The following is a 20,669-nucleotide window of genomic DNA, read 5'->3' as shown; positions in this document are numbered from 1 at the left end:
TTTTGACGTCTAAGATCATGCTCTGTATTTGATGGGACCAGCTTGGCGTAATGTATTATGAACTGTTAAAACCGACTGAAACAATCACAGGCAATCGGTATCGAACGCAATTAATGCCTTTGAGCCGAGCATTGAAAGACAAACGGCCGCAATACAACGAGAGACACGATAAAGTGATTTTGCAGCATGACAATGCTCGACCCCATGTTGCGAAAGTGGTCAAGACATACTTGGAAACGACGAAATGGGAAGTCCTATCCCACCCGCCGTATTCTCCAGACATTGCTCTCTCTGACTATTACTTGTTTCGATCAATGGCACACGGCCTGGCTGACCAGCACTTCCGGTCTTATGAAGAAGAAAAAATTGGATCGATTCGTGGATAGCCACAAAAGATGACCAGTTTTTTCGACGCGGGATTCGTACGCTACCCGAAAGATGGGAGAAAGTAGTGGTCAGCGATGGACAATACTTTGAATCATAAATGTATAACCAGTTTTTTACAATAAAGCTTCGAATTTCGGAAAAAAATGGCGGAAGCAAAGTTGTACATCTAATAATAAAATATTTTTTTATAAAATACCTTTCGAATTATATAAAAATAAATTTTTAAAAATGAAAATAAGAGAAACAATCTCCAATAACTGATTGATCTTAACAAATGATTGATCTTAACAAATGTTATTTAGGACATGATTCTGAACAACATTCAAGAGATTTTAATCGTCAGGCATCTTGCTAATGCCAGCGGTACTGCAACTTTTAAGCCTTATAACTCGAAAAATACTTCATGAAAAAATATTAAGACAGTCTCTGACACACAACTAGATGAAAGAATCCTATCCATTCTCCCATATGTCAAAAGAACAATAGATCGGATCGGCAGAATATTAAACAAATACAAAATCCGAACTATCTTTAAATCACCCAAAAAGATAGGGCAAATCTTAAGAAATCCTAAAGATCAAAGTTCTTCACTCAGTTCCGCAGAAGTATACAAAATATCTATTCCTGCGAAAAATATACATTGGAGAAACCGGGAGAATGATCAATCTATAGAGAACACCAATGATGTCAAGTTAAAACACGCAATCAGCATTATCAGAACACAACATCGAAACAAGACATCAAATATTATTTAAGAAAACGATCACAATAGCCAACATTACATCATACTTTCCAAAAAAGTATAGAGAAGTTATTAGAGATCCAAAAACACCTTGACAATTTAAATAGAAATAATGGCTACCACATAAATAAAATATGGAAAAGCATTCTCCCGGTTATTGAAGACCGATCAATTTCCTCCACCTCTCCCCCACCTCTCACCCACAATTCTTTTCTTTTCTCCCATCACTCCAACAAGTAGCATAATATAAAAGGAACGACCCGGAGGAACAGCTCAATATCAGGCTGCTCTTCGCCCTAATAAAGTGTAAGGTTCATAAAACGATGATATTTCAAGAATCTGGACACGAAGGAAACCCGCGAAACGCATAATCTTTATATAGAAAACACTGTGGAAACAAGAATGTTGTCAAAAAATATTTTATTGTAGTTTGATGAATACAGATAAAAAATGATTAATCTACTTGATGAAAAAAGCACATATACATTGGTTGATAGGGATCCTACAAGAAAACTTATTGATACTATACCCTCTATGCTAACGAAATGACGAAATAGTGGATATATTGACTCGGCTATAGAAAATTGTACTGTAATGATTTTGCCGAGAGCAATGATGTTCCTAAAAATCATAAAATTGATTATCCAATGAGAATTATTATTTCATCAATTGATAGAACATTATATTCATTAGCCTCCTTTTTATATCAGATACTTCAAGATATATAATATTCCTAAACCGTTTAGCTACAGACAAAATAATTACGAACTAATAGAAAATCTTAACGAAGCACAACTTGATGAAAACTTCTCGCTAATCTCGTTGAACATGGCGGCACTGTACACCAACAACACCCATAAATTTAGCTTTGAAAAGTGCAAATAAAAGGTGGCATCTTGTAGCATGCCTAAAAATGAAAGCCTTAAAGTTTGTTTTGGAATCTACATTTTTCACCTTTGATAAAAGAATTTATAAACAAAAGTTTGGTACATCTATAGATTCTCCGTTGTCGCCTATCATTGTAGATTTAATAATGAAAGATCTGGAGAGGGAAGCATTGAAGAGATTTGGTCACAAAGTGCCTTTTTATTATAGATATGTTGATGATATTGCGACGGCGGTTCCAAATCATCTTATTGGGAGTACAAATTAGTTCGGTCCGTTTCCCTAAAGATGACTCCAGCTGTTGAATGGTTCATTGATGGTTCATTGATTGATCATGGACAGTTGATTTTGGCGGTTTCAGAGAGGTTAAACATCTGCTAATAACATTCAGTTTATATCGCTTTGAGTTTCATAAAAATCTTGATTTTTATTGTGTTTGAAATGTCGAATTTTGTGTTAACCAAGCAGCATTTGTGGAAGGTTTTGATTTTCTGCTTTAATTGGAAGAAAAGTGTGGCTGAAGCCCATCGAATGCATGTCGTGAAGTTTACGGTGACACTGCTCCAACTGATAAGTCATGTCAGGGAATGGTTTCGACGTTTCAAGGATGGAGATTTCAGCGTTGAAAACAAGCCTCGCTCTGGACAGCCAAAAAAATTCGAAGACAAATAATTAGAGGCATTACTCGAAAAAGATCAGAGTCAAACGCAAGAGGAGCTTGCAGAATCATTGGGGGTAACTCAAAAAGCTGTTTCTGTACGATTGAGTCATGAGAATGTTCAAAAACAAAGAAATTGGGTATCTTATGAATTGAAATCGAGAGACGTTGAAAGGCGATTTTTCATTTGCGAACAGCTGATTCAAAGACAACAGAGAAAGGTTTTTTTGAATCGGATTGTAACTGGAGATGAAAAGGATATTCTACGACAACCCCAAGAAGAAAAAATATTACGCTAAGCTCGGTCAATCGTTGCCATCAAGCTCAACATCAACACTACGACCGAATATTCATAATTCGATCATGCTCTGTATCTGGTGAGACCAAAAGGATCTTGTTTACTATGAGAAATCTGGCGATTCCATTACGGGCGATCGGTTACAATTGATTCATTTGAGCCGTGCATTGCGAGAAAAACGGCCGGAATACGAGCAAAGACATGATAAAGTTATTCTTCTTAATGACAACGCTCGGCCTCATGTCACTAAAGTCGTAAAAAAATATTTGGAAACGCTCAAATGGGATGTTTTACCGCACCCGCCGTATTCTCCGGACATTGCTCCTTCCGATTACTGGTTGTTCCGAAGGATGCAGCAAATCACCGGTTCACTTCTTTCGCAGAAATCGAAAATTGACGAAAATTGGATCGCCTCCAAAGACGAGTCATTTTTTCGAGATGGAATTCGAAAATTGCCTGAGAGATGGGAAAAAGTAGTAGACAGCGACAATAATTAACAATAATTAATTGATAATGAACAGATAAGATAAACAGATAAAAAGAAAGATATTAAAATAGATAAAGAAAAAACGTCATGGTTTACTTTACCATTCTTACCATTTGTTTATAAAAAGTATAAGAACATCACTATCTTGATGTCAAATTATCTTTCTTCAGTCTTAATAAATTCGATGGGATTGTTAAGGCTCAAAAGGATTCACTCTTGAATGATTCAAAAAGAAATGTAATGTACAAGATAAATTGTAAAAATTGCAACACATCCTATGCAGACTGAGAGGAAGTTGAATACTAGAATTAAGGAACATCGTAATGACATTAACAAAAAACTGGAAATCTATCAGTCATCTCGGAACACAGATTATAATTTGAACATGAATTTGATTTTAATAACACCAAAATATTAGATAATGAAAGATATTTGGGGAAAAGATTAATGCCGGAAATGCTCAATATCAAGCTACAAGAGAAAGTTTAAAATGACACTGAATTTTTACACTATGTTATTTAAACATTCTTAACATGTTTTGAAATCATCATTAGTTTTATTAATAAGGTTTTCATGAAAGAATAGAGTATGTTGACATTAAATTTCTTGATAAATTAATTGATAACTTGTCAAAAACAGTACATCATTATAATTTTTTAATCTATGATTTTTTTAATCTATGACTTTTGAATATGTACATAATATAAACTACTGTGTGACTATCTTTATAATGTATATTCATAACTCAAGTGTCTTAAATGTTATTTATTTTATTTTCTATGACTTTCTTTCATACTCAATATAATGTTTTCAATGCTCATTTTTAAACGAACGTTATTTAATATCGAAGTCCATAATAATATCGAATATTCTTGCTTAATTAACGTTCTGACATATTATTCTAATGTTTTACAGTCAAGGAATGCAGTAAATAAATCTTTTCAAGATTCGCTTTCCTCTTCGTCACTATTTTGTACTAATTCTTTTTTATTCTATAGCGATTATTTAACCAGCTTTCTGACAGTTACGCTTTTAAAATTGGAAATAAGAGACTACTTGCTGCACTCTTTGATTTAATATATCACATGATGTACAACCAACAACATCACATGTAATTATTTCATCGCTGAAGATGGCTCAAATGGAGCTGAAACATTTGCTTGATATTGTATATAAGAATTGAAATATATTATTGTGAAGATCAAACGCACTTCTGCGCTATTATTGCTCTCAATCGCCCGGATATTTCTGATAATTGTTTTATTATCTAGAAAGCTCATTTTGTTAATTAATTTGTTTTTATTATAATGCTTTGGAAAGCTCTCGAAGTGTGCTATAAGAAGAATGCAATGAAAAAAAGAAGATTTCATATGAAATTTCAAAGTTAATCTTCTTTTTAATGACCTTAAAATATGTTTTCAAAGTCAAATTTAAGATCGCTAACTTCTTCCTCTCTCAAAATCACACAACTTTCCTCTCTTGTGTTTTAGGAGAAATGCTTCCTTTTCGAATTATTAGCGTGGAAAGATTAAAATAGCCTATCCTGCAAAGTTTAATTATATTATAGCTACTGTCGGCTAAACCACAAATAATGGTGTTGATTGACGTGAAGGACTGGTGATTTGTTTCAAAGGCTTCGACATTCGAATTTCGAAATTTCGAAGGTTCAAAGATTCGACATTAAAATCTTCGATGTTTGAAAGATTCAAGATTCGGAGCTTCGAATTTTCGAAACTTCGATACTTCACAAACTTTGAAGCTTCGAACAATGAAAATTATATCATTATTAATTTATCATTATTAATTTAATGTAATAATAATAGGTATCGTAATAAGTGCACACTTACAAAATTATACGACAAAATCTGAAATTAAATGTTTAAATGTTGTAATTATGTTGCTAAATTTAAAAAAAATTCATAAATTTAATCACTTTTATTGATTTTATGATTCTATTAGAACTTTCTATTTTTCATTTTATTTTATGCTGAGAAAGATTTAATAAAGTGTATATTTAATAAAGTCAAAGTGGGCGTGGGTGTGTGTATGTGCATGTGCGTGCGCACATTTTTTTTTTATTTTATGCACTATATATACGAATAGTTTTTGAGAAAGTATGATGATGGTAGGGTGAAATGAAGACACTGTAACTGTGCGTGATATCCCATAAATCTCGTAAGAATTTCTCATTCTTAGCATCTAATTGCTTGGACAACAAACAGTTTTAGTGGATTGTGAGTTCCATCGAAAAGAATAAAATTGCACAGTTTGAAATAATTCTGACGTGGCCTCATTGGTATCCTTTCCATCTCGAAATCGGCGAAACCAATTCGCTGCTGTTTGTCTAGTTAGAGCATCCTCTCCATAAACATGAAAAATTTTTTCTGCGGCTTAGAGCATTCTTCCCTTTTTTATAATAAAATATGTCGGAAATATTCCTCATTTTTACTTCCTCATTTTTAAATTTAATTAAATGGGTCAGTATCATTCAAGTCTATGATCAGTCTATTTCAAAATGTTATATGAAATAGCACCTTTCTAACGATGTATAATCTAATACGTCACATAATAGTGGCACGTAAAAAATCGACATATCTCTATGTAAAGACTTTCCTTAAGCCAATATATCCAGAAAATATCTATCGACTTTACAGCTTTACACTCTTCATATCGGATTAAAGCTGTAGATATTATATTAAACAGTAAGGATCTCGATTACGAAAATTTTGGTCGTTTTTGTTAACATAGAATTTACAAATTCCATGTTACAGACTAATATTAATACGTATATTCTAATTTTGAAAGAAAAAAAAATGGTAACTCTGCTTGAGTAGGAGCATGTTGGAGCATGTTGGAACTTGCGACGCGAACAAACTTCAAGATTTATCGTATTTCTTTAGAAAATCATGCGTCTCTAAGCAGGGATGAAGGAAAGAATGACTTATAATTATATTATTTAAAGTATAACTTATATTATTATAACTTATATTATTTAAAGTATACAAAGGAGTCAGCATAAATTGTACAAAAAAAAGTGACTTCGGTCAAATTGGCTAACTGTAATATTTTAACTGTGATCAATTTGGACGCGCACGCATTTTAAGCATTTATAATCATTCTGTTTATCGTTCATTACGTGTTGTAAAATAAAAAAAGAAGCATTGAAAACATCTAAACCGAATGATGTCATTGCAGATTATGAGAAACTAATCAAATGTCTCTTTAGAAAAAAACCATTAAAAATTAATTAAAAATAAACAGATTTTGCTATAGCACATTAAAAGTTGTTATTTTAAATCTAATTGAACAGAAAAATATTTTGCCTGCTAAATTATTCATTTTTTGGTAACTGTATTTAAATATTGTTATATACAGAATAATAAGATAAATCATGCTAATTATTTACATTGAGAAAACTCCCAACAACAATGACCTTGTCAAGTAAAGATTCTGAGTGACCTCCAATAAGTTTTATTGTCGCTTTTATTCGTTAAAAAATTTTTAACAGCCAAAGTACTTATTTTCATGCTTAATACTTATTTCTATGCTTAACATGAAAAGTCAGATAACTCTAGGCAGGGAGAGAGATATGGCGAGGAACGATTAAAGAAATATAACTTTCCACACAAAGCAAGTTTCATCCTGCCTTCCTCCATTGCCTATGACTTTCCACGCAAGGCGAGGATCATCAATACTAATATGGATTGGATTAGGTCATATCTTTTGGGGGCGGCACGTACTGCCTCCACGCATTTTACAATGCGAAGTAAAGTTCACTCCACCTCCCTCCCTCCCATCCCATCTCATGCATCCCTTGGCAGAGGGGGAGGATGGAACTCGCTTCGCGTGGAAAGCTATATTCTCCTAGTCGGTTCATCCCATACTTTCATTTTGTCTAAAATCATATGACTTTTCAAAGTAGTGAAATAGTTTTCAATGATTATTAATAACTTTTTAATGAAGAACGATCGCTATATAAAATCTGTTGGAGATCACTCACGATCAATGTTTTTTTGTCAATATACATCAAGGTTAAGATCATTGGAGAATGTCTCTATTACATTCCTAAATATTTGAAAGAACTATTCCATGATTATTTCTCTTTCTTTCTACCAAGTCTTCAACTTCTGCCGTACGAACGTTACGTTCTATGTTTTTATGTATTGATTCGGGATTGCATGAGAACAATTTTTTTTTAAATGCCGAAATCTTTAGAAGAAAAATTGACCTCAATTAAAATTGACAATATGTTTTTATAAAACTGGACTGACAAAGATAACTGATATTTTATATAAATAGGTAGAGATGTAAAATTACCATCAAATTAAATTTGACAATTATTTACGGTAAAATGGTAATTTATTGATAATTTTGATAAAATATGTTTTTTTTATAGTTTTATACACAAATAGATTTTATTCATATTTTTCACATTAATGCATAATATAAAACAATATTCTCCCAATATTCTCATCAAGAATATAAATTGTTGATAGAATAATGACTGTTCATTAAATCTAAAATCGATACTAAAATAGTTTTTCAATATATGATTCTCTAGAGATATAGTAACTAAAAAATGATTGATGATTGATATAGCAACTAAAAAATAAAAAGATGCAGATTAAAAATTCCAATATTTTTTTACATAAGACCTATTAGATAACATAGCACAAAGTAAAAATCCTCAAAATAAGATTAAAATACAAGCCAATATCAGAAAAATCAGAAAAATACTTGCCAATTATTAACGGCATTGAAAGAAAAGAAAACTGAATTTTTCACTTATCAAAGGAAAGAGGACTGTAACTTCAAATCCTTAGGAATTTACATCCCAGTCGAACTTCAAGATATAAAAAAAGAACTGGCAGCGAGGGAATACAACATGATAAGAATTAATAACGTTTCTTCAAAAAGCTAATAAAAAACTACTACTATTCTTTACAGAATTAGAAAATAAAAAAGTAATTTTTGAACAATCTTACAAGGAAAATCTCCCAATGCATGAAGTGTCAACAATATGACATGATACAAGAAGCTATTGTTACAAAAGTCCAAGATGTATTAAGTGTGCTGAAAATCACTTAACTGAAGATTGCCCAAGGAAAACGAAAAGTGATGGTGTTATTTGTGCTAACTGCGGCGAGAATCCCCACCAACTATAAAGATTATGTGGTCTTTAAACTGCGATAAAAAATGTTCCCCGCATTAAGAAGTAAAAATATAAAGGAAACACTATCAACATCACAGAACAAAAACTCAACAAACAAAACAATCCAGATGAACAATGTAGTACAACCATTTATATCATATAAAAAAAGCTAAAAAAAAAGCTAGAAAAATCTCTCAAAGTCATCAAAAAACTATCGATATCGATATCCAATAAATAAATAAATACTTAAACAAACTAGAAAAAATGATTGTACAATTATTAACAAAGATGAATTCTATATTCAATGTCTTAGCAGTCATAATAGCCAAAATACTATAATGGCTTACCTAAAAATCGATACATGGAACGGCTTGACGCAACATGCTCAAGAATTCAAATATTTTTAGAAAACAAAAATATAGACATAATGCTTATATCTGAATCGCATTTCACTAATCGCAATCATTTAAAAATTCAGAATTACATAACTTATGTTACTCAACACCCGGATGAAACTGCTCATGGCAAAACAGCCATAATAATTAAAAGAAAAATTAAACATCACAAAAGTACAAAATATGACAAGGATTACTTTCAAGTAATGACTACCAGTAGTCATAGAAGATTGAATAGGACCATTTACACGGCTGTACTATACTTGTTCTTCTAAATTTCATTCAATAACGCAGAACCAGTTTGAAGACTTTTTCAACACTCTGGATCAGAGATTTTTGGCCGGGGGTGATTGTAACGTCAAACATCCCTATTAGGGCTCAAGATTGAGAAGATGCCGAAGATAAACAACTGTACGAAACCATGCTAAAAAATAATTTGCAGCATCTTTCAACGGGACAATCTACTGACCTGAATCTGCATACTGACTGAAGAAAAACTCCAGACTGCATAAACTTTTGTGTTACTAAAGGCATAATCAGCAACTACCTCGCGAGATTGTTGAGTATTTTGAACTATCATTTGATTATCACTCTCTGCTGTTAGTAACGTTATCCTCAATAAAATTAAAATTAAAAAACGAATTACCCTATCTTAACAATAAAAGAACAAATTGGGAACATTTTAGAAAATATATCAAATGAGGAACTGCAAAATCTTTATTAAATCTTTATTAAATCTGCTAGAATTAGAAGAAGCTACAGAAAAATTCACCAAACTAATACAAAAAGCAGCATAGAAATCTACGCCAATAACAAAATCTCAAAACAATACACAACATTGCTTATCCTAAATCCATTGCTTATGCTAAAATCAAAAAAAAGAAACACAAAATTAGAAAACAATGGCAGTATATGCGCTCGATTAAAGACAAAGCCAAGTTGAACAAGGCATGAAAGATTTGAAAATACTGCTTCATAAGGAAAAAATGCAGCTATACAAAAAAAATACCTTAAAAATCTCTCAGCTACATAAGCCACCAACTATTTACTGTGGAAAACTACAAGAAAAATAAAGCAACCGCAACAATCAATTCTATCAATTAGATTATCAAATGTTTGCGCAAGAAGCGAAATTGATAAAGCAAAAACATCTGAAAAGCACTTGAATTTGATTTAATAAATGGAAAAGAAAGTGTTACAAGAACTTCCAGAAAAAGCTTTCAGGGTAATTAATAACTATCTTTTTCAATGCTATTTTGAGGTTTAACTATGTACCAAATATATGGAAAGTGACATAAATTATATTACTACCTAAGCCTGGAAAAGATTCAGTGGAAATAACATCCAATAGGCCAATCAATCTATTACCAATATTATCTAAAGTGTTTGTTAAAAATTATTTCTAAAAAGATTAAAACCAAGAGGCAAACTTCCAAAACATCAGTTTGGATTTTGAGAGCATTCGACAATCGAGCACAAAGTCCACAGAGTCGTAAAAACAATGAACAATAATATAGAAGAAAAGGAATTTTGCTCAGCTGTCTTTCTTGATGTAACTCAAGCTTTTGACAAAGTGTGGCATATTGACCTACTCTACTAAAATTAAACAATATCTGTCCCATAGTTATTATAATTTATTAAAGTCAAACTTAAATGACAGACTTAAGACACTTTCTGATTAAACACAATGATATATTTATGGATTTACAATCTATTAAGGAGTACCTCAAGAAAATGTCCTCGGATCTACTCTTTATTTATTATTTACATCTGCTCTACCTGCAACAAAAGATTCTACATTTGCCAGTGATACAGCAATATTAACATCTCACAAAAATGCCGTTTTTGCTTCAGAGAGATTGCAAAAATCTCTATGCAAAATCCAGCCTTGATTAAAGAAATGGAGAATCAGAATAAACAAGTCAAAATTCACGCATGTGTCACTTTTACTACAAAAAAGGACCTGTCCACTGATAACTTAAAATATAATGAAGTTTTATCACAAAAGGATAACGTAAAATACTAGGAATATCTATCTCGACTGACGTTTAACTTGAAAAAAATATGTCTGGATGAAGAGGAAACTAGAGCTGAAGTTGCAAAAAATGTACTGGGTTTTAGGACGCAAGTCTAAGCTTTCACTAGAAAACAAAATTCTGCTTTATAAAGCTAAACTGAAGCTATACTGCTGATGTGGACATACGATATTCATCTTTAGTACATCAAACATCAAAATCTTGCAACGGTTTCAATCGAAAGTCTTGAGGACCTTGAGAACAGTTAACTCCATGATTTATTCCTAACAAAGTAATACAAAAAGATCTCAAGATTGTTTCGATAAAGGAGAAAATTAAAAATTATAATATGAAATATAGCATAAGGAAGCACTCATCAAACGAATTTGCAGCAAAACTTCTTAGTGAAAATACAGACAAAAACGGTAAATTAAAATGATTTAAACTTATTGACTTTAAAACAAAATTTAATTAGTCACCAATTAACCATTGCCTACAATTAACTAAATTAATAATCATTAATCACTTAATCATTAGTTAATTGTCAATAAAAAGTCATCAACTTACAAATTAAAAGCGAAGTCATATTTAGATTGCAAAAATCTAGTATTTTATAAGTTCTATAATTTTTAATAACTTAATTAGTATATTAAGAATATTGGCCATTGGAGCAATATCTACAAGTCACTGTATAGCTTCATAAAAATTTACTTATTGTCCTAAAACAGGACAGATTGTAAATCAACCTGGAAGATAATAAATAAAAAAATATATTTCTATTTAGATACTCCGGTAATGCAATTACAGAAAGATTATTTTATTTTTGATATATAATTGTGTCTTTGAGGGCGAGCGTGGCGAAGATAGCGCACTGGTCTGCTATGTTAAAGATCCTGGGTTCGAAATTCCCGGTAGGCTCAAAAATATTTTTATACGGTCGTATCTCTTCTCGGAAAGAAGTAGCAACTCACCGAAAGTATCTTTGCTAGAACGCTTCTCTAACAAAATTTCGTTGTTCGGAATCGACGTTAAAAAATGTAGATCCCATATGACTATGTACAACCAGCATGCGCACCATAGGCATATGAGAGACGTCACCATGCTCGGTCACGAGTAAAAGGACTAAAAAGAATTGTGTCTTTGTTTTTACTTTAATAAAAACTTTAATAGTCTAGTCGCTAAAACAGCAAGCAAATAAATGAAAACTTTATAAGTTAAATTGTAAAGAAAAAATATAAAAATAAATATACAAATAAAAAAAATTAAAATAATATACAAAATAGTTTACTGTACTTGTAACATTTTTTTCAGAATTCTAATAAAAAAAATTAATTTAAAATTTCTTTAGTTTAGACTAAATACCTATGTATCTAGTCTTTTAATTGTCATATATTCAATATATAATAATTAAAAAAAATAATACCACATATTAATATTACATATTGGTATACAATATATATTGTATTACAATATATATTATATTATATACAATATACATTAAATATATTGTACATCAATATGTAATATAAAATGAAAATATGAGTTAAATAAAGCGTTTTGAATTTAACAACTAAAAATTAAATGCTTTTACATTTTTTTTAAATTACCATTTTACCAAAAATTACTAATTTACCATAATTTATCAAATAAATTATAATAAAATTTCAAATAAAAAAGTCATTTTCTTCTTTATAAGTAGGTAGAATAACACTTTCAATAAAGCCGGTTCGATTTTGTAAAAACATCATATTTTTGTCAAATTCAATTGAGGCCAATTTTTTCTCTAGATTTTGGCATTTTTAAGAAAATGTTCTCAAGTCATTTCAAATCAATACATAAAAATACAGAAAAAAATATAGAAAAATCTTCACGCTCTGTTTACATTGAACCGTGCGCCATCCGAAATAAATATTAGGTATAGTAAAAAGAAATCCATTATTTTTCAATTTCATGTAAAAATAATGGATTTCTTTTTACTACACCTAATATATTCGATTAGATCGAGTGCAGTCGGCGAGCTTCGAATTTCCTCGAGAAATGTTGCTATCTCATTTCAACAAGCATCCAACTCACTTGCACATGGCGAATTTTCGCGCGCGCCTCGAGATCGTATCCGAATATCCGTATGCTAATTATTAGTGTATAATTACGAAGAAATGAATAATTCAGCAGATAAAGATATTTTTTGATTCAATTAGTCTCTAAATAGCAATTTTCAAACAATGTTACAGCAAAACCATTGGTCCATTTTTGTGATACTGTTTAAAACAATTGTTGATCAACATCTTATAATCTACAAAAGTTTCAGTCAATTTGACCGAGGCGACTTTTTCTATGATTTGCGAAATCCCCCAACTAGACAGATTTATAAAAATTAAAATTTATAAAGTTAAAATAGTATAAAGTTAAAACAAAAAATAAAATAATAAAATATAAATAAAATCGAAATAAAATAATAAAATATAAATAAAATCGAATTTTGAAGACATTATAATACTACACTTCATTATTTTAATAAACTAAAATATAGAAAATATAGACGAATCATTAAAATTTCCGCAAAAATATATATAAAGCATATAGAAATATATAAAAATATATAAAAATATATAGAAATATATAGAAATAAATGTACAATTATCTAGATACGTACATTTCAGAAATGTCTTCTCGAGAGGAAGGATTATCCATATTGTCGGTATGATCATTGATTCCTCCTAAACTGGAAATTCGCATTCTCTCGCAGCTATTGCGAATGTTTCCGGCCAAATTGCATGTGCGATGTTCACCTGGTAATACAAGTATCAATATAAATTAAAATCAAAACTTATAAAATTATTCATGATTATTTAATAATCTTATTACTAAATTTGCAATTTGCACTGTAACTAAATTAACTTTATAATTAATAAAATAATATTTCAAAACAGAAATAAAATTTAGCACATTTATTATAAAAACAAGAATGTTTGAAAACCACAGGTCCTTCTTCAGCAATAATTAAACATACAATAATTTAAAGTTAAAATAATGATGATCTTAACGTATGGTTACAGTTCTTTTAAATTTGTTCGCTAAAGATAATATACATACAGAATTTAATTTCGAGTTCAAATATTGAGTCTCTATTTCCAATATGAAATGAAACATTGTCTGTTCAGTGGGATCGATCGCCGAAAAAGTGGTCAAAAGAGTCAAAGATGTATTACAAAAAGCTGTATTTATAAATATTTCGAGTTGCTGAACACGATTCTGATCTCAGAATTAAGAATTAAAAAATGGCGGATCTAATAATAGCGAATTTTAATTTAAAAATATTGTCTGAAACACATAATAATTGGTTTCTAAGAATCGCTAATCCCGATTTTAACATTAAAAATAATTAATTAAAAATGGCTGATTCAATATTGGCGGACTTAAATTTTAAAATATTATCTAAAATGCATAACAGTTGGTTTGTAAGGGTTTCTGGGATGACTGATCATGATGATTCTGACATCACAGTAAATTTAAAATGCCTGTATTAAAGGCGTATACAGGTTGATCTGTTTATATTATGAAATTTTGCCATGCAACTACTAAAAATAAAAATTGAAAAATTTTTTTAATTTTTTAAATTTTTTGTGTAGAGCTGCCATCCTCTATGGAATTCGCAGTCACGAACTGGATTGTAATAGCTAACGATTACATTTCTTTGTTTATTGTTGTTTTTATTATTTTTATTAAAAACAATAAAACAATCAAAACAAAAAAACATAAAGTCGTCAGCGACTATGACCCAGTTCGTGACTCCGAATTCCGCAGAGAGTCAACAAAAAATTAAAAAACGTTTTAATAATTATTTCTAGTAGCAGCCAAATTTCATTGTATGAGATCAGCCTGTACGTAAATCATTTGAAAAGTTCTGAGTCTCAACATAAAAATAACATTACTCGTCAAAACCATTCTGGAACTACAATCGTATATGCTTTAAAAGATACCTGTAAAAATAGTAACTATTTTTGACGTTCAGTTGTTTGAACTAGTCATTTGTGCAAGTCGATATGTTTTCGTAAAAATAAAAAAAATCGAATATCGTGCCGTGATTAAATTCTTACATTTGAAAGGCAATACGCCCACGCAAATTAAAGCCGAGTTGGACGCTATTTACGGGGATTCTACCCCATCATTTATTACCATAAAAAGATTGGCAGCTGAATTTAAACATGATCGTACCAGCTTGGATTATAATAAGCGTTTCGGAACGGCTAACAATTGCGATCACCATCGATAACATCAAAAAAGTTCACCAAATAGTATTGGAACTGTCGAATCAAGGTTAGACAGACAGCAGAGACTGTGGGCATATCAAAAAATCGTATTTATAATTAATCGAAAAATTAAGTATGCACTAACCGCGGGTAACTGGGTGTCGTGCTTGCTCACTGTGGATCAAAAATGCATTCGAAATTTTTGCGCCGATTAATAACTGTTGATAAATCGTGAATCCATATTTCACTCCTGAGACGAAGGACAGTCAAAATTGTTAGATTACGAAGGATGAACTTGCTCTAAAGACGGTTTCATGAGTTGGAAAAAGGTGATGGCGACAGCTTTTTAGGATAGTCATGGAATTGTGTTCATCGACTATCTTGAAAAGATAAAACAATAACATGGAAAAACTACACATCTACACTAATTGACAAGCTGAAGGCAGAAATTGCGAAAAAACAATGGCATTTGAAGAAAAAGGAAGTACTGTTCCATTATCATAACGTACCAGCAACAGTCACATTTCGATAGTCGTCGCCAAATGACAAAAATTCACGAATTGCGGTTCGAATCGATTGACCATCGTATTCACTAGGTCTGGTCCTTAACGATTTTTTTCTGTTTCCTAGGTTCAAAGTTTAACTCGAAAGATAGAGACTTTCATCATTCATAGAAGCTTATTTTGTAAAGCAAGACATTAACTGTTGTGTTATCTGAATGAGTTAAAGGACTGGGAACATCACAGGAAAAGTGTATCGACTTAAAGATATGATAATTCAATTTGATAATCAACTTAATGATTGATAATTTTGCTATGTCAAACAATCGATTATATAATTGTTATGATAAAAAACAATAGTTGAACTAAAGATTCTTATGATTTAAAATAACTGAAACAATAAAATTAAGAAAAATTCACCGACAATTAAGAGTCGGAGTCACGCGATAATTGGTATATATAAAATTCAAACGTAATAATTAATTAAACATATAATGTAATCAATCAAATACAACAATGTTTCCGAACGTTTTCCAATATAGAAATGTTCAGAAACATTATATTTGATTGATTACATTATATGGATGTTTAATTAATTATTAATACATTTGAATTTTATACGCATCAATTACCGCGTAGACTCTTAATTATCGGTGAATTTTTCTTAATTTTATTGTTTTGATAATTGTTGTAAATTTTATAAACTTTCAACTTTGAAATTGAAATTTATATATGAGCAAATTTGAACATGTCGAAGTTAAATATACATCTCATACAATCATATAATACTTTACTCATGCGAAAATTCATGGGATCAAAAAAGATAAAACTTTCGAAAGTTTGCATTATAACGAAAATATAATGTAAGCCCATATATTAATTACTCTATACGCTAATCGCGGTACTAATTGAATTTATATTGCATCTTTTAATTATGTACATATGTTCAATAAAAACATTTAAAGAAGCTAAATTTTAAGACTATATTAGAGATAATGATTTCATTTATACAAAACTTATTCGAATTTTTACAATTATCAGTTTCAATTACGCATTACTTCCTTGTTTATCTACATAATGTCTTGATATTTAAATATTTTTCAGCTTTAAGTATGTAGAAAATCATTATGGATATTACATGTGACTTTTAGCCACTTTTTCAGTGATCGAGCCCATTATGCAATGTTTTAACCAACGATTATTCAATCTTCGTTGTTAAGTAAACACATTCTAAATTTAATTTTATGAAATTATATTGAAACATCATTTTAAAACGTCCCAATAAATGAAGTTGTATACCATTGATGTAACATTTATAAATCCGAATATAACAGGTTATGTAATGAGGATGCAAAATGTTGCATTCTCGTTAGTTGTAATTTCTTATTCAGATAAATAATAGAAATTATGTAACAGTTATATAATATTTGCTATGTAGGGGTATGAGTTATTATATAATAATTATATTTTTATTAGATAAATGTTTTCAGTGTGTTATATTTTTGTTATATAAATGCTTTGAATATGTTAGATAAATTATAAAAATATTAGGTTCGACGCTTTTTTATATAAAATTTACGAATCTGGCAGAAAAACGTATCGCTCTATTCCGCGAACCAAGATATTAATTATTAAAGTTGACTTTAGAAATATTCAGGTTAGGAAATCTGTCACATTTGATCACGTGATCTTTTTTATCGCTAAAACAGAGTGAAAACAGTTTGAACGGATCGTGAAAATTTTCAGACTGCGTTCAGTAGAAAAAAAACCGTACAACAGATACAGTAAGACAACAGTTGTAAGATAAGTATGATTAATTTATTTACATTTAGATCCAATGACGAATTAAAAGCAAGACTAATTATATTAAAGAATTTTACATTAGTTGCAAAGCTGCTTTTGTTGCTGAATGCAATCTACACAATTTTGTGTTTGATGGGCCTTAATTCATCATCATACACAATTGTGACCCTACATATGTGCGGTTCGCGTTTTAGTCTAAAATTGTATGTGACAGCAGATTCACTTCAAACACGAAATTAATGTTATTTTTAGCACATTATAAGAAGCCATTTAACTAATTTAAGTTTTTTTATTGTATATAACTAAAAAATATCATCTTAGATATTAGCTTTATCATCCACTTTGAATTCGTATTTTTTTCATACATTTTTAATAAAACTTTTTAAATAATTTTATTGTAAAGCAAATGATTATAAAATGAAATCTGACTATTCTCACTAATCTTGCTAAATATAAAAAGTGTCTGCTTTTCTACATATTATATCCTTAACAGATATTTTACTATTTATGGAACAATTTTCTTTATTTTTTTTACTACTAAAAATCAATATAAAATTCAAATTATAATAGATAAATTCATTTATCTATTATATTTTTTTACTTTATTATCGATTAGTGATTTATTACACTGTCCGACCAAATTTGATCTTTTTCTTGGTACACTAATGTGAATAGCCATTTCCAATGTAGTTTTGCTTGTTAAACACGAATCTATTGGCAAAAGTTGATTATTACGTCAATTTTGAGAAAACTGACATAAAAAAAGCAAAAAACAATTTTGAAGATATTTAAAGTGTTATATTACCGGCAGCATATTTTTTTATTTAATTTCATTAATGCCATATAAAGGTATCAATTATGTCAGTTTTCTCAAAATTGTAATATAGTAATCAACTTTTAAGCTTTAAAATGCATTTTAGTCCATTTCGACATAATTTTTTATTTCCAAAATGTAGCAATTTTAAAATTGTTCTTTTCTCATATAATATTATTATTATCATATATAATATTCATCATATATGATATTCAACACAAAAAGAGTGCGGCCAATTCTGGCAGTAAAATTAAAGATTAAAGTAGACATCAAATGAAAGATCTCGTTGAGCTGAATATAAATAAGGTAACTGGATCCAATTTAAGCCATTTGGAATGGGCCATTCGCTGTTTGTATATAATTATATGAGTAATTTAACATATGATAGAATAATAATAATTCGAGCAGCCAATCCGTACGACTCGATTGCATCGATTCATAAATCATTTTATTTATTCTATTATATAAAAACAGGAAAAACTAACACGTCGTGGTCGCACGCAAAGAAAAGATTAGCCAACGCATCTAAAATATAGCTGTGGCATATGTAGGGTCACAATTGTGTACGATGATGAATTAAGGCCCATCAAACACAAAATTGTAGATTGCATTCAGCAACAAAAGCAGCTTTGCAACTAATGTAAATTCTTTAATATAATTAGTCTTGCTTTTAATTCGTCATTGGATCTAAATGTAAATAAATTAATCATACTTATCTTACAACTGTTATCTTACTGTATCTGTTGTACAGTTTTTTTTCTACTGGTGTGGTAGTTAAAATGTGTCCTTATAATAGGGACCAAAACTTAATTTATTATCTATTAAAATCTAAGTGCTGCAATGAAAAATATTCTGCTAGGGAAAAAGCTAGAGTAAAATGGCAATCGGCAGCATCTCAGAAACAATTGAATGAAATGTTCGGTTACACGACTAAGATAGTGAATAGTTGTCACATAGCTACTCATGTTAAGTACGCTTTTAATTTTAACTAAGTTGGACATTGGCAGCAAATGTATATCTTCAATAGCCAACTTTTAGCTAACAAAGTTTGAATCAGCAACTGATATTTAGCTGATATTACTAATGGTAAGTCCTTTTTTTGCGTGCATGATGCGATATTCCGTAAATAAATAATTACTTTCTATAATTATAAAAATGTGATTATTAATTTCCATAGTTCATGTTATTGTGATTCCATATCCACACTGCACAACATTATATTTAGTTTATACTTTTGTCACACAACGTTTTGTTTATAATTAAAGAAAAGGAACTCTTTATATAAATTCCTTTTTTTTTATAATACCGACGTGAGTTATATCCGAGCATATGCGTAAGTGTGACATTTGTCACAAATATATTCATGAAGTGGGATTAACTAAAAATAATAAAGGGCCTTATTATACAATAAATATATGAATACAACTCATATTTTTTTCAATATTCATAAATATTCCCTCTTTCAAATGTAATCATTAATTTTAGAGGTCGACAAAATTTAGGATTGTCTTGTGCTTTGAAAGATGTTTCCGTAGAATTTTGATGTGTTGAAAACGATTACGTTGTCATTTTTTTTCCATCGCCTTCCATTTTTTAAAGAACCGCAAAACAATTTTTTCTGGTTAAATAAAAAATTACATCAAGGTCTGTTTTGCGGCATTTAACTTTACTCAGAAAATGTTCCAACAATACTAAAAATATTTTTTCGCTTATAAAAATGCTTATAAAAATGTTTTATGCAACGACAAACGAAAAACTTTGAAAAAATCATAAAAAATCGGAAAAAATTTACAAATTTTGAAATATAAAATCAAATAATAATTCGAAAGAAAAAAAATCATAAAAAATATTTGACAATTTATATTTATAGCTATATGTTTCTAGTTTATATGTTCATGTTAATTTTTTGAAAAACTAATTTCCGACAATGTGTTCGGAAGTTATTGAATTTAAAGTACCAAAACAGCCCGTGCATTATCTACAAAATAACAAATCCAATGAATGTAAATGTACACAAAACAGTAATTTTAGTGTTATCCTTATTATAATAAGGTGTACTTTCACATGATACAGGATAGATATAACGCTAAAATCACCATTCCATGTACGTTTACTTATTATTCATCATTAAATCTGCTATTTCAAATCTGCTATTTTAAATTCAACAATTGTGATTACAGTAATAATCAGAGACTTATAAACCAGATATCGATTTTCATGTACTGATTTTTTAAAATTCTCCATACTGGATTTGCCATTTTGAATTGCACATTTTTTATTAGG

The 20,669-nt window shown here is 29.8% G+C and overlaps 1 protein-coding gene across 1 annotated transcript in view; it reads right to left on the bottom strand.

Moving 5' to 3' along the window:
• LOC105622945 (rho guanine nucleotide exchange factor 11) overlaps positions 1-20,669 on the bottom strand; it is a 343,184-nt gene that overhangs the window by 179,646 nt on the left and 142,869 nt on the right. The window contains exon 14 of the mRNA XM_012204353.1: positions 13,673-13,808. Coding sequence (XP_012059743.1) covers positions 13,673-13,808 — 136 coding nt within the window. The remainder of the gene's footprint in view (positions 1-13,672; positions 13,809-20,669) is intronic.

Source organism: Atta cephalotes, assembly GCF_000143395.1.
Source record: "Atta cephalotes unplaced genomic scaffold scaffold00050, whole genome shotgun sequence".
NCBI lineage: Eukaryota > Metazoa > Arthropoda > Insecta > Hymenoptera > Formicidae > Atta > Atta cephalotes.
This window is presented reverse-complemented; position numbering and strand designations above follow the sequence as displayed.